At 39.0% G+C, this 27,657-nt stretch overlaps 1 protein-coding gene across 5 annotated transcripts in view; it reads left to right on the top strand.

Moving 5' to 3' along the window:
* ADGRV1 (adhesion G protein-coupled receptor V1) overlaps positions 1 to 27,657 on the top strand; it is a 299,412-nt gene that overhangs the window by 206,244 nt on the left and 65,511 nt on the right. For all 5 annotated transcript variants that reach the window (XM_080371326.1, XM_080371327.1, XM_080371328.1 and 2 more), the window contains 2 exons: positions 10,878 to 10,994; positions 18,196 to 18,374. In XM_080371326.1, coding sequence (XP_080227452.1) covers positions 10,878 to 10,994; positions 18,196 to 18,374 — 296 coding nt within the window. The remainder of the gene's footprint in view (positions 1 to 10,877; positions 10,995 to 18,195; positions 18,375 to 27,657) is intronic.

Genomic DNA, 27,657 nt, shown 5'->3' with positions numbered 1-27,657 from the left:
GCAGGGGGAATCAGCCAGAGGCATGGGGCATTGTCCATTTCCAACTGTTTACATAAAGCATCAGGATTTAACAGGCATGCTTCCCTTGCAGTACTTTTACTTACCAAACATCACATATCGCTGACCCTGGAGAGAGTCCTAAATTCAGTTTAGAGGTAATAAATGGTCATGCTGTCAGATTTGTGGGTGCTAACTGCTGGAAACTTACACCTGAACTTTAAGAAAAATCTATATCCAGAAATGGAGGAAGCAAAAAGTCACATTATTAAATTTTTTTCCCAATGTACCCCCTAAGCACATAGAGATCCCACTTGAGAAGCCTCTGGAGGCAATTAATCTGTCACGGCAGCTCTGCTCAGGGTTATTTTCTGAGCTTCTAGATAGAAAACTATGAGGCAGATCCTACTGTAGAAAACTAACATCTATTGGAAAAGCTTGGTTTGGGCCTGCCAAATTGGCATGTTTAGACTGCCCTGAGCTGTTTCTGGGTACTTAAAACTGGAAGAGTCTGTAGATATTTGCTGGTTTTACAAAGAGGCTCTTTTCCACTTCTTTTTGCGTCATTATAGCAAAAGTGTTGTGTTACCGAGGATCTTGCAGTGGGACTCAGAGTGGCAAAGCAACGTGCATCTTTGTCCCTGAACTAAATGGAGGTGATAATAAGAACTGTCTTTAAAGGGTACTATGCCGGGTACATTGATCTGAATCTGTATATAAAATCAAATGGGTTGGACTTCTTAAGGGCCTATTAGCCCTTATTTTTTCCTTATTTATATGAAAAAGTCAAAATAAAAAAAATCAAGTATAAATTCTCAATGAGAATCACTCAACACATTCTTTGTTAGGGACAGCATGATTGAAAGAGAGGAGAAACTGTTAGAGGAGGCTTTTGTCAGGCTTGTTCCGCGGAGGGTGCGAGTTGCCCCAGCCTTTCCCCAGTGGCTAGCTTCTGCCAGCTGTGAGCATCAGGGTGCCTCACCCCCTCCTGCCCTGCACCCCGAGCCCTCAGGTTGCCTGCTGACTTGCTCAGGGAAGCAAAATAAGTCCCTGAGCCTAAAGAGGGGAAGTGAGGAGGGCAGGGACTGAACCCAGCATGAGATCAATGGCTGTCTTGCTCAGCTGGGGGACGCAAATGAACAACATATGGTTGCTGATGTCTAATCGCTACCTGAAATGGTTGCCAGTTCTGCTGCTGCTTAATAAAGTGTAAACATCTTTACACAAAAGCGCCATGGGTCACTCTTGTACATATACCATCAGTATTTCAAGTGGCTTTATTTCAGTTAGCTGTTTTGGCTTTTCTTAAAGTGCCGGTTTACAGTGACATATAATCAACATATTTTAAGCAAATAATTCATAAACACAAAAATATCTCTAAGATACACAATGCATGCAAAATTATACAGTCAGACTTTGGAGCTGCTCTTGAAAAGGTACTTCTCTTTTAATATATATGTTCACTGGCTTAACTGAAGCCAGAAATCAAGCTAAACACACATGTGTTTTTTTTATGTTGTCAGTTATAAAGCACCCCTCTCTGAATTATGGTAATTTCTGAAACAGTTTAGTGACCAGTGAAGTAATTTAGTGTTCATGTAAATTCACAAAGGAACTTCAACTGCTTATTTTAGCATCATTAATACAGAAAAAAAATAAATGGAAAGTTAGTTATGGAACCTTTCTTTTGATCCAGTTAAACAGTGTTTTGAATCTTCTAAATTATATAATTTTATTATTATATAATTTCCTCTGTGCTCTGAAACATTCTCTGTGACTTAGAATTTTTGTTAGTGTCCATAGGTCTCTGCCATTTTTTGAACATCCTTTGTTGGTATTTTTGTCCTGGCACTTAACATCAGAACACAAAACACAAGAACTCTTGGCTTAAATCAGTGCTGTCCTGTTACTACCGAGCAGTAACAAAACATATGATTCATATGTGCTATTATTAAGCAGCATCCCGGTGTTCGAGGAGGGAACCCCTTCTTCTACCCATATAAAGTAAATTCAAAGCAGATGAGAGTGGTTTGGTGAGGACATAGGGTTTTTAATGTGTTTATTTTTCTATGTTACTGTTCATTGCAATTAAGTCCAACAAAAGGAACAGCACTGCTGATACTAATCCTCTTTTGATATTAGTTTGGTGTAGTGACAGCATATGGTTGGGCTCTTTGTTTTGTTTTGTTTTTTTAATCAAAATGCATGTAAACAAGCTCTATAAGGAAGACAAACTTTTTCCTACATAGAACAAAGAAAATTTTGATTTATTAAAAGAAAATAATAGAATTGATAAGAGAAGAAATTTATTTAATGTGAAAAGGAACGAAATGACCACCGTTAGGATTCATTTCTGTGAGACATACATGGAGACGTTTCTGCCTAGAAGACAGTGTCTCAAGCTATGCGAGTTCATACTGGGAAACAGGAATTTACAGAAATCACAAAAACATGACATAAGCATGTTATTTGCTGGCATGCTCTAAAGCATTCTAGAGGAGTCGGCCCCTTGTTCTGTGGGTTTGTCCTGGTTCGGAAGGATCTTCTTCTCAGCTACAGGAGGCAGAGGTGCTTCCTGCTGGGATGAGAAAGTGAAACTGTTTTGAGCAGCTGTGGCAGACTCTAGCTCCATGCACTCTTTCAGAGCTAAACTTTGTTATTCTGCTGCTTGGTGCTTTTATACCTGCTTGGGTTAGCCTTCTCCACAACTTTTTATCCGGAGCGCAGCAAGGTGTTCTTCTTCTTGTTTTCTTCACGCAGCACATCATGCTGCCTTTTCAGCACTGCTTGCAATAAGGAAAGGTTACTACTCTCAGATTTTTTCTCCCCCTGTGAAAACATTTCTGGAGTTCTTAAAATTATAAATCAAGTTTTGATCATATTTTACTGCTTTATTATTTTACTTCTACCCTTTATTTTACTTATCACTTAGGGTTTTTTAACTTCACATTTGCACTAACAGTGCTGAAAGTTCCTGTTTTCTAGTATTTTTGGAGGAGTTGTGTAGCTAATAACACATCAGATACACTTAGTTCTTTCTAAAATAATGTTTTTTATTATTTACTACATTGTCAGGCTGAAAACTTGGGAGAGAATCTTGACAGACTGGCTCAATTCGAGGACAACATGGTAAATCAATTACCTATGTATTTCAGCAGAAAAAACATTCCTGTCCTCCTCATTGGGTGTTGCGTATTCTCTGACCAGGAATAGATTATGTGATATTGTTTGCCACAAAATGCAAGGAAAAAAAATCTTACTTAAGTAAAAGAAAAAGGGATATTCTTTCATCAAAGTATTCCTAATTTATTAGTTTCACTGCATGTCCATGGAACGCTTTTGAAGGAATGCCACAATGACAACCACTTTAATATAGTACTTCCCAGAAAAGTTCAAAACAGTTGGTGGAAGGTAAGATGTAGTCTTAAATCCAGAAGTAACTGGAAGTGCTGATATGTTGGAAATTTATTTGGAATCATTGGCCTTTATCACTCTTGAAATGTTAAACGAAGAGAAACAAAGCTACCTGTTTGACAGACTTCATGAAAAGGTGCACAGGTCAGTTTACAGTGGGTACCACTGCAAGTGTGTGTTCAGTCTGGGATGGTATGGAGCAGCCCTTGTAGTGCTGTGCTGTGTATTTTTGGTTAGAATGGTGTTCGTAACACATGGAAGTTTTGGTTACTGCTGAGCGGTGCATCAGGGCTGCCTCTCCAACCTCCCATGTCACTGCCCAAAGGTCAGTAGGCTGGAGGTACGCAAGAGGCTGGGACCTCTGACACCAACTGACCAAAGGGATATTCCGTACTGTGTTCCATACCATACTTTAGCAAAAACAGCTAAGAGAAAGGTGGCTATATAGGTTTCTTCAAAGGGACTTACAGTTTTACCCATAGTTAAATTTTCCTGCACGTAATCTTGGATTTGATCATACAGTGGCCAAATAGTATATTAATGCTATAAAAAATATGTGAACTTTGTACATATACTAATTGTTCAAAAACTGACCCAGTCTACTCTGGTCTGACCAGTTAAGGTCATTACTCTTACCGCAGAATCACAGAAGGTTTAGCTTGGAAGGGACCTTCTGGACACCATTTTGTCCAAGCACCCTGCTTGAGCAGGGCTACCCAGAGCCGATTGCCCAGGACTGTGTCTAGATATTTTTTTTCTAGATCATCTCCCAAGGATGGAGACTCCATGACCTCTCTGGGCAACCTGTGCCAGTGCTCAGTCACCCTTGAAAGTGAAAAAGCGTTTCCTGATGTCCAGAGGGAACCTCCTGTGTTTCTGTGTGTGCCCACGGCCTCTGGTCCTGTCACTGGGCACCACTGACACCACCACCTGGCTCCCTCCTCTGTGCCCTCGCCCTTCAGGTGATATATAAATAAATAAATAAATATATCTATAAATATATATATACACACACATACCTGATATATATCTATAAGATTCCCCCAGTCCTTTTCTCCAGGCTGAACAGTCCCAGCTCTCAGCCATTCCTTGTAGGAGAGATGCTGTCCCTTAATTGTCTTCATGGCTTTTTGCTGGACTCTTTCCAGTATGTCCTTGTTTCTCTTTTACTGGGAAGCCCAGAATGACACAGGACTCCAGGTGTGGCCTCAGCAGCGCTGAGCAGAGGGGAGCAATCATCTCTCTCAACCTGCTGCCAACACTTCTATTGCAGCCCAGAGCGCTGTTAGCCAAAGGCACATGGCAGGCTCATGTCAAGCTTGGTGTCCAGCAGGACCCCCAGGGCCTTTCCTGGCAAGTTACTGTCCAGCTGGGTAGCCACCAGCATGGTGGTCGTTCCTTTTCAAGTTCAGGACTTTGGCTTCCCCTTCATGAGCTTCCTCTCTGCCAGTTTCTACAGCCTGTCTAGGTGCTTCTGGATGGCAGCATGACCCACTGGTGTATCAGCCATTCCTCCCAGTTCAATGTCATCTGCAACTGTGCTGAGGGTACACCCTGCCTTGTCATCCAGGTCATTAGTGAAGATGTTAAGCAGATCTGGACCCAGTGTTGAGCCCTGTGGCATGTCACTAGTCACAGACCTCCAACTAGACTTTGCAGTAATTACCACCCTCTGGACCTGGACATTCAGCTGGTTCTCAGCCTACATCACTGTCTGCTTATCCAGCCCATAAACCAGCAGCTCATCTATGAGGATCTTGTGAGAGACCGTGTCAAAGGCCTTGCTGAAGTCCGAGTAGACAATATCCACTGCTCTCCCCTCATCTACCAAGCCAGTCACTTCATTGTAGCAGTTTATCAGGTTGGTCAAGCATGACTTCCCCTCAGTGAAGCCATGCTGACTGCTCCTTGTGATTTTCTCATCTTTAATGTGCCCAGGAATAGTTTTCAGGATTAGCTGCTTCATCACCTTTCCATGGATGGAGGTGAGGCTGAGCAACCTGTAGTTGTCTGGGTCCTCCTTTTTGCCCTTCTTGAAGATGCAGGTGACATTTGCTTTCCTCCAGTATTTAGGCACCGCTCCTGGTCACCATGGTTGGCCAAAGATTACCACAAGTGGTCTCACGACATCTGCCGGCTCCCTCAGCACTCATGGGTGCATCCCATCAGGTGCCATGGTCCAGTCTGCTTAGGTGTTCTCAGACCTTATCCTCTTCCACCAAGGGTACATCTTTCCTGCCCCAAACTTTACCCCCTGGTCTCTGGGACCTGGGATACCTGAAAGCTGATCTTTCTAGAAAAAAGACTGAGACAAAGATGACATTCAGTACTTCCACCTTTTGGTTTGAAGTGGAGAGAAGATACATTCTGATGTGTCACGTGCTGTACCCTCATTTTAAAGTCCATCTTATCAAAGCATTGCAGCACTTAACCATAGCAAGCTGTAACTGCTACTACACTGTATTCCACTTGTTTATTCTTGATACATACTTCTTACTATTATCTATTATTATCTATCTATCTAATTATTATTATTATTCAGCCACCCTACTCCTCAGTTGGCAGTTACTTACCTGATTGGTGTGGAATCGCTTCAGTCTTCTGCTTTTTCCTTTTTCTCTTTTATTCAAAAGGCAAGGCTCACTTAGCCTCATTGTTTTCTCTGTAAATTTCTGTAAGTGAGGCCAAATTTAGCTCTGCTATTTCTGAACTTAGATTTTAATAAATCCTTTTTACAGTTTAGAAGGTTGATTGATTTCCTCACACCACCTATAGCTAGCATCACTGAATATGCCATGGGCATTTGGTTTGGTTGACAGCAGTATAAATTCTTGTGTGGAATTTCTGTCATGTCCTTTTTGTTATATAAATGAAGAGAGAATGCTGTAAAATTTCTGGTAAAAAATTGCAGTGAGGTGATAAAAGTAAATATATTTAGTGTGGCTCCAAACAAACAAAATTAAAATCTTCACATTTTCAGAGAAGATAGTGATGTTGAATATCACCACTGGGATAAAGGCAAGATGGTGAATAGACTTAGTGGCATGGACTGAAAGTTATGGCTACTGAGGCAGGAGGAGAACCCAAAGACAGATGCATTCATAGGTTGGAACAAAAAGGTCCCCATTCCTAGCTTTGAGAATAAAGGCATGATACCTTGCAGGTCTCGTAGCAAGTGCTTTTAACAAATCCTTCATTTCAGAGTGCTGCTGTGTGACTGGGAAATAATACATACTAAAAAAAATATATCTTGGCAACTGCAGGCCCGTTAGTTCAATCTCAAAAGCATGTAAGAGTTTAGAAAATAATTTTATCAAAAGACATAGTGATAAATGAAGTGGGCAATAAGACTCCCACGTGTTTATACTTAGATTGTGCCAGACTAGTCTGATAGTTTTCTTTGATGAGATAAATGCAGTAAAATACATGATATGTCACATAATTAGTAAAATAATAATAGAGGAGGATTAGTCCAAGAACTCAGATGTGGGAAGAGACAGACTAGTGGGAAAAGACAGCTATGAGAGAGGGGTGAATGAAGAGCGGTATGTCACTGATTCTAAAGGACTAGTTTGTAGAACAGAAAATAACATGCCTGGGAAAAATGCACTGATGGCAGAAAGCAGGGAAGCACAGACAGAATGAAGTGGTAGCGGGGTATAGTGTAGAAAGATGTGAATATCTCTGAAAGCTGGCATGCGAAATACAGGGATATTTCCTGGAACAACATGAGAAGTCATAACTTGTAGGCTAACAGCAAAACACTGTGGCAAGAGTTAGTCATCCAGAAATGAGAGCTGTGTGTACTAGGTGATCACTAAGGTATTGCCATATGTTAGAAATGTTTCTATGGTATGTAGGGAGGTATGAAAACTGTTGGATGAGAATCTTGTGCGATGTCTGCAACTCTTCTCCATCCAACCCTGAGTACCTGTTTTCACGAAGGACAGAATCAAAGTGGCACCAGTATAGAGAACAATTAAATTGCTGTGCAAGCTGCCAAGGGTTTTGCACAAGGGCAGGTTTTCACACATGTGAGTATACATTTCAGAGTGCTGTACATAGGATTACTTGGAGAAAGAAACTAAATTGATCGAAGTAGGTTCTGTATTCATGGAGCTAAACTGCTTTTGCTGTCCAGCCCAACTTGGGCATCTCTACGGAGTGCTGTGCTGTGCAGCGGTCGGCTTAGCCTTCCAAAATGAAGCCTGATGGACAATACTGCTGCTTTCCGTGAATTCAGGATAGTGCAAACCCCAAGGAGGAGGAAATCCTGTTTAACCCAAGAGACTTCCAACAGAAGAAAAAACAGATATAAATTGACCATGAATAAGTGCAGGCTGGAAACTAGGAGGCGGCTCTTCACTAGCAGAGGGGTGATGTTCTGAGGTAGCCATACTCTTCTTCATACAGGAGTGTGCAGTTTTGTAAATCATCTGGTTTTATTCATTTATAGTTTGGTGTTGATGACTTAGGTTGAATACCCAGGTGCTAATTCCCGTCAAGTAATTGCTAGGTAATAGTTTTAGAGTTACAAAGGAATTGCAGTATCCTTTGATTAATTAATGGAGTAAATGACTGTCAGATGGGAACCCTGTCAAAACCCTTTTTGCTCTTCAACAGAAGTGCATCAATTTATCATCTCTTATCTTTTAAGTTTTATTTTTTCATTTTGTCAAGAGGAAGCTTGTGAGTGACACGATATCACTGTAATTTTGAATATGGCACAGAACTACTACAAACATTAACAAAAGTAGCAGAGTGCTACTTGACTGACATAAGTCACTTGTTATCCTTTAGTTACACCATTTTGGGTCAGGATTGATCACCCTGACAAGGACCAGGAAGAAGCATTATTTTATAATCTCAGCATAGAATCAAATGGTGGGTTACAAAGATTGTTCGAAAAGTGGCATTTGAAATCATACAATCTCTGTAAAAAGAGCTCTGAACAACTGGTATCAAAAGGAACACATCCAATATATATATATATATTTAATGTTCCAAAAGGGAACAACTTATTCCAATATACGGTACCTATTTTGCTTATTAAAGTAATAGGTTTGTTATTACAAAAGATTGCCCACTCTAGTTAAAAACTAAGCAAAGTACAGAAGACATGAGGTAGTTAGGTCTAAGGAACAATTTATTTGGAAGGTACCTTTTTGTACGTTTCCCTAACTGCCTCAGATATTATGAGTGAAAGGTCTATTCAGTGGCCTGTGCTCCACATATTTCTACTAAATTGCAGTGCATTGTGTTTTAAGCTGTAAGTGCCAAAGTAGCCAGCATTTGTCAGAACAGCGTAGCTAAACTACAGTTGCTTCTCCCAAATTCCAAAATAAGGCCTGCCGTTTGTTTTCTGTGTTATAATCCAATTATCATTTGTATTTTCTGCCCAAGAATCAAGATAACCAGTATATGAAAGTAACATACAAATGTTTCTTTGCCTTTTACCTTTTTAACCTTTTTTTTTTTTTTTTTTTGTCTAAAACACTGTAATGCCACTAATTACAATGAATTCTTAGATGAGTGATTACTTCAGCAGTGTTCCTGTTTTACTTTTTCAACAAAAGTCAGTATCCGTGAACGGTGTGCATTCTTAGCAGGTATTTGGACTCTTCACATTATTTTGGTTGGAAAACTGTTGACATTGTGATATACTTCTTTTTAATATACAAAAAAGTAATTTTTCTTGAAACACGGGAAAAGGCTAGACACAATAGGAATTACAGATGCAAAGTGCTTTCAAGCCAACATTCCATCCAGAAGGTGATAAAAACATGTTTCCAGGACTCTACCAGTCTGCTTGTGTGTTTTCAACCCTTTGTCCCTAGCCCAACAGTCTGCCCTTGACATATGCACAACCCTTCAGAGAACAAACAGTGATAAAGCCTTGCCACCCAGATGTGTGTTGTATTTTGCTTGTTTTAAGTAGAAACATTTGCTCAAGTTTTAGGAAAAGTACTGCTGGTATTGTTTGAGCTGGCTGGTGCTACAGAGCTGTTCACACAAACATTTCTTGTGTTTATCCCTAAATGGAAGGCAGCTAATGTGCACAGGTTTCAATTGTGTTTAACCCACTCCAGACAATGGCATTTGTTTTAGCAGTGTCAGAATTTGGCAAATAGCAGTCTATATTAAGCTGTGTGTTAACCTCTTAATAACTGAATGGTTATCTGGCCATGGTTAGATGCCTGTTCCCAGAAGAAGGCTGATGAACCCCACATAAAATACTGAAATTTTTCGATAATGAAATGCATTTCATAATTGCTTTTAGTCCAGTTGTTGCAAGTTGCTTATTCTTATTATGCCATGTCATGGTCAGATAACATTGTCTATCTATCAATATACAGACCCTGCCTCTATAAGGATGTTTTTATAGTGAAGAGACTGTATAAGGGTTATGCAACACCATACATATATTTCTGTTGTAAATACAATGTCCAGGTGTATGCCATATTGCCTGTACCCTTTAACTTCCTTTGCCCCCTCATATGCTGATGTTATATGCATAAAATCAGTCTGCACAGCCCACAAATTGCTGTTGCTAACCACTCAGTGGGCTGTTGGTCAAAATGGTAGTATTCCTTGTAAAGGGAAATAAAAATCGTCAGTTATTGCAGCTGGTTCAGTAGGTAAATTGAGACCTTTATGTGAACACTTCAATTCATTAATGAAGTCTGCTTGTACAACTATTTCCTTTGTAAAGAAATCCACAGAAGACTGGGCTAAAAGTTTCTGAGTTGTGTTTTAATTTTAAATTTGTTTTAATTTTAATTTGTTTAGTGGTGTTCATTGTGGTCACAGCTGGAATACCTTTGTTCCTTAGACAATGCATTGGCTACCTAGCTGGCCAATGTGTAGTCCTTTGACATCTGGTGTGCACAGAAAACAACTTGTATCTGACTTGTAAGCGTGAAATCCTGGTCTGCTCTTAGGCAACAGAAGAAATGCTTACTCCCTTTTTTCTAGTATTGCTATCTTATGTGGTGGGGTATAATATTACTCCATGACTGACAGTCTGAAGACAGCAAATGCCTCTTAAGTTCATTTACTTGATAGAATTTCTGGCCTTACTGAATACAGAAGATAATGTCTCTTTTTATTTCGTGGAGGAAAATCTCCACTCTCGGTCACAAAACTGGTGTCCAGTATGCATGGCAGTCTAGGGAACAGTATAAAACAATAAATATTAAGTCTCTTGATAGTCTTTTCAGATCTAGATGTAAGGGATAGTAGATTGTCTGCAAAAAGTTTAAAGCTAGTTTTGTGGCTTCTTTGGGGTGAATATTAAATGTCCAGTTATCTCTCCTGAGTCTCTGGAATGGTAAATGAGTGTGTATTTCACTTCCAGACTGAAGGTAGGTGTGGTTTTTGGTTTTGGCTTTGTTTTTTTCTCACTGTTATTACTGATTTGTTTGTTTGTTTAATTCCAATATGTATGCATTCATTTTTTCCTGCAGATTTCATTTCTGGCCTCTGCTTACATGAGCCAACATCTTTCAGAGGAAAGCTGCTCTGCCCTTGCATCTCTTACTCATTACCTTTACCTTTGCCAGTTCAGCTGGATGCTTATTCAGGTTGGTCTCTTAGTCTTTTTCACCCCTTCCCCAAAACCTCTGCAAAAGTAACTGAGACTGTGCTTCTATTATATCACATATATTATATATATATATATATAGAGAGAGAGACATACATATACTGTATCTCTGCAACTCAGTGCTACTAAAGTCAAAGCATTAGATGGTCTTTATTAAACCTAGGGTGTCACAGCTCCAAGGGTAAATATTTGGACTCTCTAAGAATTTCTGCATCTCACTTCATCCTGTAGAAGTCTCTGCCTCAGAACACCAAAGAACTGGTTTTGTTGATAGTTTTTCTAAGCATCTCTTATTTGGTCTTTTAAAACAGTCTCTTACAGGTGAATGTAAGTGTAGATGGCACTGTAATTTTTTGAGTCAGTAGCATTTTAGTCATTAGACTTGTATAATATGACAAACATACCTTCATAAACTTGCATTACAATAAGGAGTATATACATTCATAAATATTGTCAGAATTTTCATAGAATCATAGAATCGTTTAGGTTGGGAAAGACCTTTAAGATCTTTGAGCCCCTTTGTTCAATGCTCGAGCACTGCCAAGCCCACCACTAAACCCTGTCCCTAAGGACCATGTCTACGCATCTTTAAAATTCCTCCAGGGATGGTAGACCTTCCCGGACAGCCTGTTCCAATGCTTGACAACCTTTTTAGTGAAGACATTTTTCCTAACATCCAAAGGAAACCTCCCCTGGAACAACTTGAGGCTGTTTCCTCAAGTCCTAGTGCTTGTTATCTAGGTGAAAAGACCGACCCCCACCTGCCTACAGCCCTCTTTCAGGTAGGTGTAGAGAGCAGTAAGGTGTCCCCTGAGTCTCCTTTTCTCCAGGCTAAACACCCCCAGTTCCCTCAGCCACCCCTCACAGGACTTGTGCTCTGGACCCTTCATCAGCCCTGTTGCTCTTTTGACATATTATAGAACAGTAAATGGTGTAAAAAACAACTGTCATAATGTGAGAGACCATGAACCATCAAATTTGTGGAAAATTATCAGTTGAAAATTAGTCAAAATTACAAGCTGTGAGGTTATTTTGAAAATATGTTTATCATGCCCTACTCAAGAAATTTGTATTTGGCCCTAAGGTTTGAAATATCCCATTTCTTTGTTATTTTAATAGGATTTGTCCATAACAAATTAATTATAGCACAAAACTGTATATATATGCAGCTCCACACATTACCATACAAATCCTCCAATATGCAGGTTGTGAGACGAAACAAGGAGTTGCAAATTAGGCTGTATCTAAATACAACTTTCTCTCACAGTGACATTTATGTGGTATCTGGCATTTTCCTGGGATTATGTCAGGCTTGCTTTCATCAAGAACCCTAGCAGCCTCTCTAACAACTCAACTGTGCCTTTTGGTCTTTGCAAGCTACAAGTCTTGTCATGTACACTGCTGCTGCAACTCCTTGTAAAAATGGAGTAGAAACATCTAAACTGCTTTGACCCTAGTGATACTAATACACTCTTTATTATTCTTGTTTTTTTACGAATGTATAGTTAGGAAGATTAAATAATCTTTCCAGTGGACGTTAACTTTCTACTGTCTTAATACAAATTTTTTCCTGCTGTACTTCACATAGCTTGGCTTACGACTTTCTCATAGAGAAGTAACCTAAATTATTTTGTAAGCTGTAAATTAGATTCCTCTTCACTGCTGCTCGTTCACTTCATTCCTAAGACGCTTCAGATCTCTTGAACCTTTACTGTTTTGGACAGACAAATTAATGCTTTAAAGTTGACGTTTTACTGGGATATCTCATCATGTTTTGACTGCTTGGTGTTTGATTCTTGTCTTCCCATCCTACGTGTGTTACATTAAGTTGCAAAAGGATTCCCATTCTGAATGCTTGCTCTTCCAAGGATTAATCACTTACAATGACAAAAAATTGTGTGGCTGTTAACAGTTGGTCATTTTTATGGCTGTAGTTGAATTCCATTGTTACTTTTGTTGGAGCAGACTTTGGCTGGGTCCTAAGAACTTGCACATCCCATGGCATTTAGTGGAGCCTCCGGCTTGTGTTAGTCATGAAGGCTCTTCATGCAAATCCGAAGGGACAAAGGTGCTCAAGAGGGAATCCTGTATAGCCTGCTCAGACATGAGCTGACAAGAGCTGCCAGGAATAAAACTCAGAATGAAGGGGATTGTCCCTTTTTGTAGGTGCAGGTCTTCATCTGTGAGTAATTTCTTGAAAGTCAAGACCCAAGAGGAAAGAAATTACATCTGAAATGTAAATCAACCCAGCCCTCAGATGAAATTTATTTCTCTTGATTGAGAATAGGTCCTGAATTTTTACTTGTCACAGCAGAGTGAGGAAGCAATGCCAGGGCACTAAAGGCGTACTGGGGGACATCTCTGTGCTTGCATTGGTCCCCATGACAGCATTAATAAAGCTTGTGGATCTAAGGGAAAAACAGACTGATTTGGGAAGTCTAGATGCTACTGCTGTGTAAATGGCAGATTTAAATGCCTGGGAAATGAACGTTTGCACTTCTCAGCATGGTTTACTTAATACATATGACTTGATTTGAAAGGCAGAATTAATAATGTATTTATGCTTAAAAGAGACTTAAATACTTCTGTCTGGGAAAAAGCAAAAATGTGCAAACAGATTCTGTATCACTCGTGCAGTCACTCTGCCCTCTCTGAGGCTGTGTAGTATAGTGTGTATGCTTGGTCACTAACTCATTTTATATGAATCTGCTAGTGCCAGTCTTGGTCACTGCATACAGAAATGGGTGAATGTGATAATGAAGTACAAGCATCACGCAGATACGTGCAGATATGTAGAATCAAAACACTGAGAAAATCCAGAAAATGTTGAATGATCAAAAGATGGTGGAGCAACATTTCCAGGCAACAGAAGTCTACAGGAAAACAGAGATTTAACAATAAGTTGGACATACACACATTCAATTCTGTAGTAAAGACCTACCTTCTCTTTCTAGACTCTAGGACAACTTCATTCCCTTTTTGTCCAGATCCTTCCAGCTTCTGCATATTGATAGGTATAGTAATTATACATATCATTTTATCATATTTTAATAGTGGTTATAACAACCAAATCTATAGCTTTTAATTCTGATTTTTATTTTTTATTTTTCATTTTTAGCTTCTTATATTTGTAGGCTTATATTTGATACCCATATTTGTACTACACACACAGCTTCTGAAGTGCAGGAATGGAAAGGATCTCAGAGATCACCTGATCCATTTTCAGAGTCAGACAAAGGCCACATCAGATCATCCTTGTTTGTCTGGTTGTTCCTGTCCCTTTGTATTGCAATGTCTTCTTTCTTGGCTTTAATAGGGAGATTTCTGTAAGTTGCAGAATGTTGATGCCACTGCCCAATTTTTTCAGGATGAGGCTTTCTTGACTGCAGAAGGAAAGGAGTAAGTAAGGTGCAAATGTCTCTTTGTGCCCAGAGAGAGAGCTTAGCCTGAAATATTTGCCTAATACTAATGTCTGAAATTCAGAAGTCTTCATCCTGACAAATGTCCCTTCATACAAATGTATGTTACTACAGCATAAAGCCTGTATTTTCAAATGTGGTCTGCACTTTCATCTTAGGAGCACACAGTAAGGATGCCTGTCTGTATTCTGCTGTTCTTCCCATGACAAATCTTTATTATGTCAGCCATTTATCAGGAAAAATAATTTTCTTCTTTCAGCATTTTCAAACTTGTTAAAAAAAAAAAAAGTTACCAAAAGAAGTTAAAAGCTCTCTTTTGAGAAAAAAAAAATTCAAACTGTGCCATTCTCAATTTCCAATTTTGACTTGGAATAAAATTGTGGGAAAAGGTGGATACTTTTGAGCCATTGCTTCAATGGAGTAAATCAACAGCAAAAGTGGCACTTAATAAGGAAACCAGAGTAAATGTCATGAGCTTGCTGTCACCCGTATCTAAATCCTCCTTCTTTGTGGATTTAATGGCACCTTAAATTTTCTATAAATTTATTGCAGACTTGTGAGGCAAGTACTTACCTTACAACAAGTTTAATGCTTATTTTTAAGAATGATTTATGGACTGCCTAACAGCTTTGAAAAAAGAATTATATGAAAACATGCAATCATTCTGGAAAGGAAAGCTATGGCCATTCCTAAAAAGAAGGAAAAAGGGAAACAGGTTTTCCCACTGAACTGGGAAAGACATTATTTACAGTATTTTGCTGCTGCTATTTACCGGATATCCACAGATTATCCTACAGATAAATGAATGAATAAGTAAAGAAAAAAAATAAATAAAAGCACCCCAGTTTGGGGAAGGTAATGTCAATTAGTTGCCTCATTCTGAAAGAAAAAAGCTTCGCTGAAGTTCATGTTGTTTCATTAGAGTGTTATTTAAATTTGTAATTGTTTTGCATTCCGGATCAGAACAATTGCAACTTGTACGTTTGTTCTTCCACCTGAGCAGCTGGGAAATGGACTGTATATTTTATTCTTCTGTAGAACTGGGTTATTGTTACCACATGGCAACAGGAAAGGATTTGCTAAAATTAGCTCCACTATTTGTATTTCATTGATTAAATTTTGGAACATCAAAAGGGGTTGAAGACAGGAACTTATAATTATTAAGGTAGAAATATCACTGCACAGGAGATGATGAACTACCCAATCCCCATCAAATCTTTGCTGCAGCACTTGTGTTGAAGTGTTCTTCTGTGATAAATGAGGTGAGATAGGTAAATATGGCTAAACAAACACAGAGCAAGGACATGAGGTACAATTTCTTAGAAAGCAATCTCAGTTGGCTGACTGCGAACAATGTTCACCAGTTTGTCAGAATTAGTAGAATCAACAATCCCTGAGCATAATGGCATAGATCAATTCAAGGATTTTGCTGTCTGGAAACGCAGTGAAGCACAGCCTAGTCAGACCTACAAGGGCATGTAATTTGAAGAATATTTATCGGCATAAGGTGACAGAATCTTGAATGGGTTTTCAATTCCATGTAAAAGTTAAGCGAGAAAAGGTCCTTATAAGAGAACAACCGAATCCTTCCACAAATTATGGATTTTTTTTTTTTTCCAAACACCCTTTTCATCTCTTTAATGTTTTCTTCTTGTGAATGTCCAGCAAAGGAATTAATAGTCTTTCTGTGTTCTTTCAGCGTAAGCAGGACAGTTACTATTATATGGTAGAATTTTCCTGTGTTCTTTTAAGGAAAACAAACTTTGTCTTTGTTCAAATAGCACCAATCATGAAATGAAAACAAAAAAAGGCCATAATAATTACTGTATAATTAATATAATTACATACACTGGACTTACAAAATGTCAATCTCTAAGGGAGCTTTTAAAATGCTTACTAAACTAATAATTTTTTCTCTGAAAACAAGTTGTTAGCGTATGCAATGTGCTTTATGATTCATGATAGAAAGTATTGTATATTCATGCTATATAAATCACAGAAGAATAACTGTAATGATAATTAACTGATGAGATTTATATAAGGAATCCACAAACCACTAATTAAGTACTTGATTGTGAAAATTCAGTCTGCCTGAACGAACTGGTAGGCAAACACTTTGCCAAGGGGAATCTGCAAAATTTCACAAACACAAATAATCACTTTGCAATTGTCTTGTCACTGTATATGGATTTTACCAATCCTAACAATAGACAGCTGCAAATTGAGCATATAAGTCAACATTATTGTATGAAACCCCTGTGCAGACAATGGAGAGAGATGAATATGATTGGGTAAAGATCAGTGAGTGCCTGAAGATGTCTGCCCTCTCTCCACTGGCTGTCCAGACAGGCTAGAGGCACAAGATTGGATTAGATTCCTGCTAGACAGAAATGAATCCTTTATTCTCCCCATGTAAATACCAGAAATAGTTATATAACATGCGGTAGCTGCTATATGTTTGAAGTAGAGGAAGTGAAGAAATGTTTTGCAAAACATGGTTTTATTATGGATAGTTCAGGTGCTCATTAGAAAGTGGTAATGTGTGTGTACATGTGCATAAAAAAAATGCTCAACACATAGGAGAGCGTTTCTACTATTAACCTCTTAAAATGCAAAGATCCAAGCAAAACTCTTAAGTATTTTGGTTCACTGGAAAGGTTTCTTTACTTATACCAGCAGTTCTTTGGAGAGATTTCAACTATTCCACTTCATTTTGATTCATATATGGTAGTAAATTCTTAGTTATGCCATTTGATGATGAGTTGCTCGTAAAATGACACAGATTGCTGTAGCGATGCATGTGAATTTACATTCACTTAATTGCATTTTTTTCTCAAACTTTTGTACAAATAGTACACAAAATCGCAGAACCACTGAAGTTGTAGGGGGATCCCAAGACTGTCTAGTCCAACACCCTGGCTCAATCTAGGGCAGGTGGCCCAGGACCATGTGCATTTAGATTTTTATTATCTTTAAGGAGAGAGACTCCACAACCCCTCTGGGCAGCTTGGCCCAGTCATTGACCACCCCCACAGTAAGAAAGCATTTTCTTGTGTTCAGATGGAATTTCATGTATACTAATTTGTGCCCGTTGCCTCTTGCCCTGCCATTGGGCACCACTGAGGAGAGTCTGGCTCCCTCTCCATCACCCCTTCCCATCAGGTATCTATACACATGGGTAAGATCCACCTGAGCTTCCTCTTCTCCAGGCTGAGCAGTTCCAGCTCTTTCAGCTGCTCCTGATAGAAGAGATTCTCTTGTCTATTAATCATCTTCATGGCCTTTTGCTGAACCTGCTCCAGAGTCAAAACTGTTGAAGGTTAGTGCATTTCCTGCAAGAAGATACATAGAGCTAAACAACAGTGCAAAAAGATTCAATATAGATCACATTTAGCCGTATCGTATATCAGTCTTTTCTGTGAAGGTATGGAAGTCCAAGAAGAAAGCTATGTTTTGCACCACAAAGCTATTTTTGTACTGCATAAATAGTGTTTTCAACTAAACAGGGTGTCTCTTCCTCTCTGATAGTCTGATTCCAAATCTAAGCACGATATAAATAAGCATACTTCTTTTATAATCAGCCTCTTGTGATTACCTAAGGGAAGAAAATGAGAACAAAATATTTATGTTGAAAAACGTTTATATATACGCATACGCTGGGACAGAAATATGCTATATTATGACTTTCAAGAGTGATCTGGTTTTGGGAATAGCTAATCATCCAGCAAATCTACTGATTATATATTGTGCATTATTTTTCAGGCTGTTAATTTCTGGTACGTCCTGGTGATGAATGATGAACACACAGAGCGGCGCTACCTGCTTTACTTCCTTTTGAGTTGGGGGCTTCCAGCTTTTGTTGTGATCCTGCTTTTAATTATCCTGAGAGGAATCTATCATCACAGCACAGCACAGATATATGGCCTTGTCTACAGTGATCTGTAAGTTTTCCTTTAAAAAAGCATGAGATAGCTATCGTACTGCCTATATTGTTTTATATTTAATTTTTTTGCACTTGGAGAAGGGGCTATGGGTACAGCCAAATGCAGTAAGGGGCAGGGGGATTCCTTGTTTGGTGGAGATGAAGCAAGTATGTCACCCATATGCAATGCAACACTTTCCGTGCAGCTGGGCTTTGTTCCAGTTTCTCCACAGTTCCATCCTGGGCTGAGCACTGGCAGAGGCAGCTCGAGCATGTCTGCTTGTGGGTAAATTATTTGTTCTTTTCTGAGACTCTGCAATTCCAGGGTAAAGGATAGAATTAGCTACTGCTGCAGAAGTGAGCAAAGAGTGTGTTTCTTTTCCATTGCATTTCTGTGTTTGAAAAAGCACAACACCAAACCAAGCCTTAAACCCCCATCTCTTAGATGATTAAACATGTTCTCTGCTAAGCAATGTTACTACATTAACTTGTCAAATATATTTCCTGAAGTGTTTCTCTTGGAATATTGAACATGTTATATTCCAAACTGGTCCAAATTTGAGCATTGCTGTAATGCCAATAATTAACGCCGTCCTTTCAAAGCTATATATAACCTCAGAAAACTGTCCTGATGAAAACAATACATCTTCATAGAACCTGAACTTTAAGCAGAAAGACACATAGATAAATATTTTTGTTCTCGTTCCGCACCTCTGTTACTCTGGTAAAAAAAACCCAAACAAACTCTTTTACTCTTTCTAGTGAAGCTAATCTTTGATAATAGCAATTACGCTTACTTACTTTGTGTCATAATTACATGCTCCATGTGTGGGAAACAGTAAACACACAACTTCTTTTAAAGTAACAGAAGCACGTACAAAGTTTTTTTATGAAAACTTCTTGTGAGGATGCTTGCAGGGTAGACCCCAAACAAGAGAATATCCATCTGTCTTTAATAAAGAGGAAGACACAGTGTGCATCTTTCTGTTGTAACTGAACAAAATTCAGTACAGTGGGCTTTTGCATACAAAAACAATTACTGTGAGAAGTAGAAACTGGAATTCAATATCTGTCTTTGAGTATATGCATATACATATATATGTGCAGTTAGTAATATTGCTGGTATATACATGTATATGTGTATAAGTGTACAGTGCATGATAAGCAGGGATATCTGGTTTAGATCTAAATGAGCTAGGCTGGGTAATACAAGCTGTCTGGGCATGTTAGCCAAGATTTAGTCCCATTAATAGACACCAGCTCTCAACTCAGAAGAGTATCTGAGGTCCACAGTAGGAGACCATTTCTGATATTCATGGCCCATCAGGGAGAGCTGTATAGTTCTATACCATCCCATACACGCAGATATTTTTTTGCAGAACATGGCAAACAAGAGTATTCCATTTTTCTTCATGGTGAAATGCTTCTATGTGCATAGCAAACAAAAGAAATGTGTGTAGCATAAAGACTGATTGCAATCGGTGGGCTGATGGTATGATTATGCAGGAACCACAGTTTCACAGTCGGCTGTTGACATCCATGTCTTGTTTCAAAAACAAGAGAAAATCCCGAAGTTCTGATAAAATGATTAAGTAGAGCAAAATTACTCAGTACAACTCATTTACCCAAATCAATATAAAACTTTTTCCAGCATCTTATTAAAGTGGACAAATGCCAGAAATCATTCCAAGCTTAGTGAGTGTGCAGCTTGTTCCAGCTCAGTCAATGAGAACAGTGTAAGGAGATATCTGAAAGAATATTCATAAATAGCATCAATGCTAGTTCCTGGTTTGAGGAGCACTTTAAAAGTTGCTCTTAATTATGCAAAGAGGACATTCAAAGCCAGAGTGTAGGAAAGAGGAAAGAAGACACATCACTTGGTTTGTTTTCTCCAAACCAGGATGCAGTAGTGGAAAAAGTAACTTGGAGATTGCTAAAGTCAAGGTCATTACGTACTAACCTAGCCTCAGAAATAGCTTGAGAACAATGCTGTGCTGCTAAGGAGCTGCTTTCATGTGAGAGCTGGAAGACTGGTTAAAGGAATAAAAGCTGTGAAGCCTGCTATCTTAGCTCTCTGCTTAATCACTCCTTTAGGCAGCTCATTTTTGCATTACTGTGGTGTCTGACCAACTGTTTCATTCTGAACCAGAATGCCATGGGCACACTTAATAGCCAACAGGATGTCTGTGCTGAAAAAGCTTCATTTTATACTTGTACTGAACAAACAATTAGTTGGGCTGTGTTGGATTTTGTGCTTTAAAAGAAGTATTATGGCAGGGCCTTCCTTCAGATATGAAAAATTCTACAAACAAATGTATAAATTTTGTACAATAACCCCCTTAAAATGTCACAGTATAAAACTAATGGGCTGCAGTGTTGATAAGGGTAGTATACATATTGGTGATTGTTTACATAAGTAGTGGAGTTTATGTATGGCATGAACAGTGCACTCTTTGGCATTGTGTGAATTTTTAATGATATTTGTCTGTATCAATGCCACCAAGTAGCATAACTTTTTTCAGATAGCTCAACAATGTGTGAAAGAGATGACTGCCAAGAAGGGGTTCTTTTACTCCTCCCTTAATAATTCCCCCATTCCTCAGCTGAAGAGTGAAAGGCTGTTTGAACAGGACCAGAGAAGTTGCTGATGAAGGGCATATTGACATAACTTGAATGAAAAAAGTAACAAGATGGGCATTTGCGTGGGATGGGTTTGAACAGAGGAAGAGTGGTCTGTCTGCATATCTGTAAAGAAAAATGTGGAGGCTGTATAAGTATCTGGTACGATACCTTTACTAAGAAAAGTAGTAAGATGTGATGCCCTATTAAAAATATGCATTAGTTCTCACGTCTTCTAATAAAGAATAAGTTGTTGGAGATTCAGGTGTCTGTAACTGCACCTCTGCTTAATTTCTGTGTGTAATTTGCATCAGCTCCATCAGGTCATGAAAGTTTGAAGTAGGAACGTTCTCTGTGTGCAGCTGACTTGTGGAAGGGGCTTGGATAGGCGTTTGCCATATACCCTGTTTTTTACTTTTTGTGTTATGGTCGAAGTCTCACATTAAGTTTTGTCAATGTTTGTAAATGAAACCTCTAATATGTCTCTAAATTTCAAGTATATTATCTACCCTGGTCTCTAGTAACCATGCTCTAAAATGTATATTCTTGCTGAAGAATTGCCATGATGGCTGAAGCATTACTGCTTTTTGGTTATAAGAGGCAGGTGTCACCTTCTTTCAGCTGGCTTATAACTGAAATTCGAATTACGATCTGGACTAGGTGGTTTAAAATCAGTCTAAATAAAAGGATATTATCCTTCTATATTTCTGAGGGTTTATGTTGTACAGATAATTTTGTAACCCCTCTGAATTTGCTGCAATTCTGTCTAAAGTGTATCTGTCTAAAATCCCTTCTAAGGACATAAATGCTACCATTTAGGTACATGCTGTTTTAAAAAAGTATTTCCTTTTGTCATTTCTTAATACATTCAATGTCACCATGACTTTGTGCTGTGACATAAGCTGAGATCTCAGGATAACCTTTCTCTTCTATTTGTTTTGGTTTTTTTCTTATCTCCCATCTGATTGCCTCTTTCAGGATTATAAACCAAAGCCATAATTTGTGTTTCTTTACAGGAACTGTTAATGACTTTGCACACTTTAACACCCTTCTTCTCCTTTCGAGAAGCATCTTTCTTGTTGAATGAGAAAAACTTATAAACAGATGAGCTCCCAACAAGACAAGAGTTCAGCTTAAAATCAAATTCCAAAGCTCACTGTGGTTCCTATGCTTCAGACAGTTCAACATTTGCTCTTGTGCTGGTATATATGGCTGGCCAGTCATTCCCTCATTTCTGAAAATCTTTCAGCTAATGTTCTCAAAGTGAGTTTAATCTTAGCAGTATGTTTAAACTGCGTAGTATATTGCTAACAGGTCTCTTAAAGTACAAAGATGCAGGTCACCCGGTATGGTGGAAAACATAAGGAGGCAAACTGAATCTGTAGATATTGACAAAGAGAGATGTAAAGTGCAATGGAGAGGTGAAGAGAGGAATGTGAACAATTACATAAAACTTAGATCCTGCTAGTTTCACCCCAGTCTCATTGGTGGTTACTGTAGAGAAAAATGTCATCAATGTATGTCTACCATATATCTTCAGAGGGATTGCATCACAGGGGTTTACAGACTGCAAACAGTTCTGGAAACCAGTGCAGTTATAGGTACAAAACCCTCAAACTGGTGAATGACTTGAGGCTCACAACAATTCAGTCATCCTTTATGGAGGAAGCTGGGTTTCGGTACATGATAGCTTGTAACTTTCTTACACTTACCAAACAAAAAAGCAAGCAAAAGTACTTCTAAACTGGGAATCCTTGACAATAAAATGGCTATCTAATTTCTCATATAACCCTGAAAATTTAATTGTCTGCACTTGCATAGAAGTAAATTTTTCAATCCCCTGTGAAGTCCATGGAACCACACCTGTTTGCAGGGTTTTGCCTTAACTCATCTGTTTCTGAGATCAGAGGCCAAAATTATTTAATTAGGAGTATCAGTTTTTGTTCACAGATGGGAGCTTAAAGGTTGATTAGCCTACCTTCACTGGACCTGTACCTAAAAGATTGTCCAGAGCTATAACAGATTTTATTAAAAAAAAAAAATGTACTGCTCTAGAATTGGCCAGAATCACAGCTTGGAGGAGCCTGAACTTTTAACTCACTTGGGTGGTTTGAAGACTCTTACCTAGAATAGCCTTAAGTATGTTTTTTTATAAACTTGGATAATCTCATTGCAGCTTTAGGCTTTGAATCTGACTAGACCTTCTTCTTGAAACTGAAGTCCCCTAAGAAGTCCAAAGGACTGTTTTTATTAAACTAAAGCAAGTAACCTTTGAAAAGAAAAGGGGAAGTGATTAGACATGACAGAATACAAATTTAAAAGTTTATAAATATCCCCTTGCCCACTGTGTCCTTGCAAAGCTGGTCAAGCTGATTTTCAACCATGGCTTTTGTCAAGGTTTAGCCTACCTTGTTCAACTGAAGTAAACTCTTTAGTTTCCTCTAGTTCCCCGAACAGTTTTTTGGTAATTTTGTAGACAAGACTGTCCACTTCTTTCACTTTTAATAGCTTTTTCCCCTCTACCATGCTCGCCAGTTTCTAGATTTTTCTTTTTTTTACCAGGATCATTAATTTGCCCAAGGGAAAAATTATCTCCCCTACCAGGAAGTCCCACCTGATCCATTCATTTTCCTCTCTAAAATCCCCTGTGGCAAACAAACTGAGCACAGGGGAGCCACAGGTGCCACTACAATACTTTAGAATTAGACATGTATCGATGTATTTAGTTTCAGTGACAGTGATATGATAACATCTCACAGCAGAAAAAGGCTAAGGTAAAAGTTCTCACAAATATATCTTCTTTGTATCCTATCATCTGTCACGATTATATATATGAGAAATAATTTTAAAAGATTGTCTAGCAAAATTCCTTTCTAGAACAAAACAAACACTTCCTTCATCTATAGCCCAGCCCAAGGCAGAGGTTTTTCCAGAAAAGTCACTGGGTCTGTGACTGTGCAGCCACATCCAGGGGACAGGAGAACACCAGGCTACAGAAAGCTGGAAATTGTGAACTTTTTTCTGTGACTAAGGGTTACAACTCTTCCTGCTACACCTCAGTTTCTCTGAATCAGGCTTTTACACATGGGTGCTGCACAGGGCCCAAATTAATGTCTCGGAGCCATGGCCAATGTTACTTGGAAAAGAAACAGAAAATGTGTTCAGTACCAGGTGCACAGCAATGGGTCAAGTGCGCTTTGTGTACCCTCATGTGAGAGGCAGCAGCCCCTGGATTTGAGACAAGACAAGCAGGGCAGTGCTCTCTGAACAGCCGGTTTCAGCATGCCAGTTGTGCCCTGCTGGGTTGTAACCCAAAGTAGTCATAAACCAGAAGCAAGGAGACAACTAACGCTCTGAGATATTGTCCCGACCGTTGGTTTAACTCCTGTGTGCTGAGCGCTGTACAATGCACAAAACCAGCCTACATTTCCAAAGATACTCTGATGTGGTGAAGCACAAATGCTAGCAGGGTGGCAGGGTCTGCATCACTTCCAAGGAGAATGGAGAAGCGCAAGGCTCAAAAGAAGCACAAACATGTAAATGATTATTCCCTGCTTGCATGTTTGGCGTTACACAATGTGCATAGAAGTTGTGCATGATGACTTTAAAGTCTTGCCAGGACTGAAAGCTTGAATGATAATGCCTGTCAAAGATTTCTTAAATAACTTAACTCATAGGGATAGGTGGGAGAGTGGGTACAGTCTGGACTCAGGGCTCAGCCCGAACAAAGACATAACAGTTTGTGATGTGTTGTCCAAGTACTTCTCTCTCCAGGGTTCAATTGTTTTCATGCTGTTGTAAGGATAAAATCGTCCTGAAGCTGATTTACTTTCCAGGAAGTCTTATTTTGAGGGCTACAGCTCTGCAGCTTCTAATTATTTACTGCCTGCCCTTACAAGGATAAGCCTGTAGACCTTGACTGTGTGTTACGGACAGGGCCACGCTTTCTCCCTAAGCAAACACCTGCCAGGCTGGTGCTCTGACACTGAAGCAAGTCAAGACAAACACTGGATGCTGGCTTGGTCTCACCAAGTTGCGTGACGGTTCCAGTGCTGGTGTACGTTCTGGGCACAGTTCCCCGGCGAGCTAGCTGTTTCCTAAAATGGACCCCTGCTTTCTTAAACCCAGGGACTTATGCCACTACCAGTGACAGGAATTTCTGAGCTTAAGCAAGCTGACTTCTGTCCAAGTATTTGGATGAAGTCTCATGTCCCCCCTTCCTATATTACTTCAAAAGCACTTAATTTAGTTCCTAAGTCTTAGAACAACAGGCTTGAAACACCAGACTTTTACAGGCAGGAATAACTTAGAAAATAGCTAAGAATAGCCAGAAAAAGCATTCAGGGGTTTTAATTGAACTGTCAGACGTGCTAAGAGGAAGAGGTTTGTGTGACGAATGGATGTGGAATTCCCCTACCCTAATGCCTGAGCCTTGCTTTATGTTCTGTGTGGACTTGGAAGTGCCTCCTCACATGGTCCTCTCCCTGCAGCTTGTGCTCCCTGTTACCCCAATCTTTTCCACCTCCTTTCTCTCCTGGCAAATCATCTAGGATTTCAAAGCTTTTGCAGACTGCTGTTGTTGGAGCTCAGTGCAGAATGATGCTTGGACATCTGGATGCGAGGCCAAATGCTGTGCGAACCACTCAGCTGAAGCAGCAGGGGGGAAAAAGCCTTCATTTTTCAGTGGCTTATTTCTCACCATTTACTGTTTTGCCCTTCTCGGCAGGGTGAATTAGCCCATGCTGAGCTCTGTGCTACTGCAGGATAAATGTTTCTGATGAACCAGAGCTACTTGGGTTATGTCTATATGACACCACAATACAGACATTTCCATAGAGAGATATATGTAAGTATAAACACTGGAAAAATTACCCTATTTCTCTGACCTATAGCTACAGTTAAGACAGTACAAAGTTCCGCCTTTTGTATTCTGTACTTGTGCTGTATTTTCTAAATTTCTTCATTATTTCCAGTGAAGCTGCCTAATGTGCTACCCACTGCTAAGGATTATTTAAAAATATCTCACTGCTAAATGTGATGGCTTTAATTACCTTTTATTTATCCCTTATTACCAACATATGTTGGGGGCAGGAGCAGGGGGTTGAGTGCTTTTTATATCTTGGCAAATATTTACTGTTAATGTTAAGCAAATGTTAGCCCATCAGAAGCAGACATAATTACTGTGTTGTGCTTTTAAAGCATTAAAATAAAGAAAGATAAATTCTGGCTGATTTGAGTGATGGAATTATGAAAAGCGATTAGGGAAAACAGTGTTATTAAGGTAAAATTCCCAACCACTGTTAAATTCTGACAAATCAAGGTAGTTTTAAAGGGTTATAGATTGCACCCACAAATGACCTGGGCACCTGATTCTTCAGACAGGTTCAGACGAGGGGATTTTTGTGCCCAAGCAAAACTCCAGACTGCTCTGAAATGTGTGTAGTACTATGGCAAGAGTAACAGAGAACATCTGTGGGATGAAGGGTCGCATCCCTGCCACTGACAGCCCACAGAAACTTCCTATTTCTTTTCAGGTTGTGTAAGAAATTAACAAGATTGTCCTTCCTACTTTATGATCTTTAATTAGCAGGATACCACCTACTGCTACTAAAAACGCATGTTCTCTGTTTATTTCTTTTACAGCAGTTTAGGAAAGCCTTCCTCTGATATGCTAGAATTTAGCAGGAAATTCTAAAATAAGCAAAAGTGAGATCAATAACAGCAACTGGCTCTGACTACTTCATTGACACTGACATGCTGTTTATAAGTATATATATCTAACCTCTTGTATTTATCTTTCTGAAAGGATTAGAAAAAAAATGTAGTTTTTTTTTTTCCACAGGACTATTCTGCAGTAGCTCTATTTTGTGCTCACATTTTAGTTGTGTGAATTAGATGGGCATTGACTGTATTTAGTGCAGTGAGCTGTGCTTTTGGAAGGCAAACTCTTGTCTGCGCTGTGTAACAGCACCAGTAATCAAAAGTATCTCACCAAACTGTGCTAAGGTATATCTGAGAAAAAGGAACACAGCTTTAGCAGATTGATTTTTATGAGCAATATTAAATTTAATTGTCAGTACAGAATTACAGAACCCGTATGTCTAATAGAGGGGCTACAACAGAAGTGGTTGTAGTGCATGCTTATCCTGGGCATTTAGTATGTTACAATAAAACATGCAGATTAAAAATCTGTGCACAATACATACTGTATTGAAGTGGGAAAAAAACCCCAACTTTGTGTGACATTTTGTTATTCTTCATGCCAAAGGGCATGTGAAGATGAGCCTCATTTACATTTATGTTTGACAGTTTGCACATGGAAACATCTCCTTTTTCTGCTAGATTTATTAAAATCCTTGGTTTAAAGAATGGATAGAAAATGTGAGCCAATTAGGAGTGTCTGCCCTAAAATCTAGTGCAAGGGAAATATCTTCTTGCATGTGAGAAGCTGTAATAAATATTAAACAGTGAAAACCAAAAAGCAACCATAATAATAGATCGTTTCAAAGCCATTGCTAATGGCTGATCCGCATGAGGAGGAAGCCTTAGATGTAAACAGGAGCAAGATAATTAAATGAAATCAGACACACAGCTCATTGTATAATTTAAAAATTGCAGTGTTAGCAAGAACCCCGCTCTAACAGATTTCAAGCAGGTTTCTACCAGCTTATTTTCCTGGTCAA

The sequence above is a fragment of the Falco punctatus genome, assembly GCF_963210335.1.
Source record: "Falco punctatus genome assembly, chromosome: Z".
In the NCBI taxonomy this organism is placed as follows: domain Eukaryota; kingdom Metazoa; phylum Chordata; class Aves; order Falconiformes; family Falconidae; genus Falco; species Falco punctatus.
This window is presented reverse-complemented; position numbering and strand designations above follow the sequence as displayed.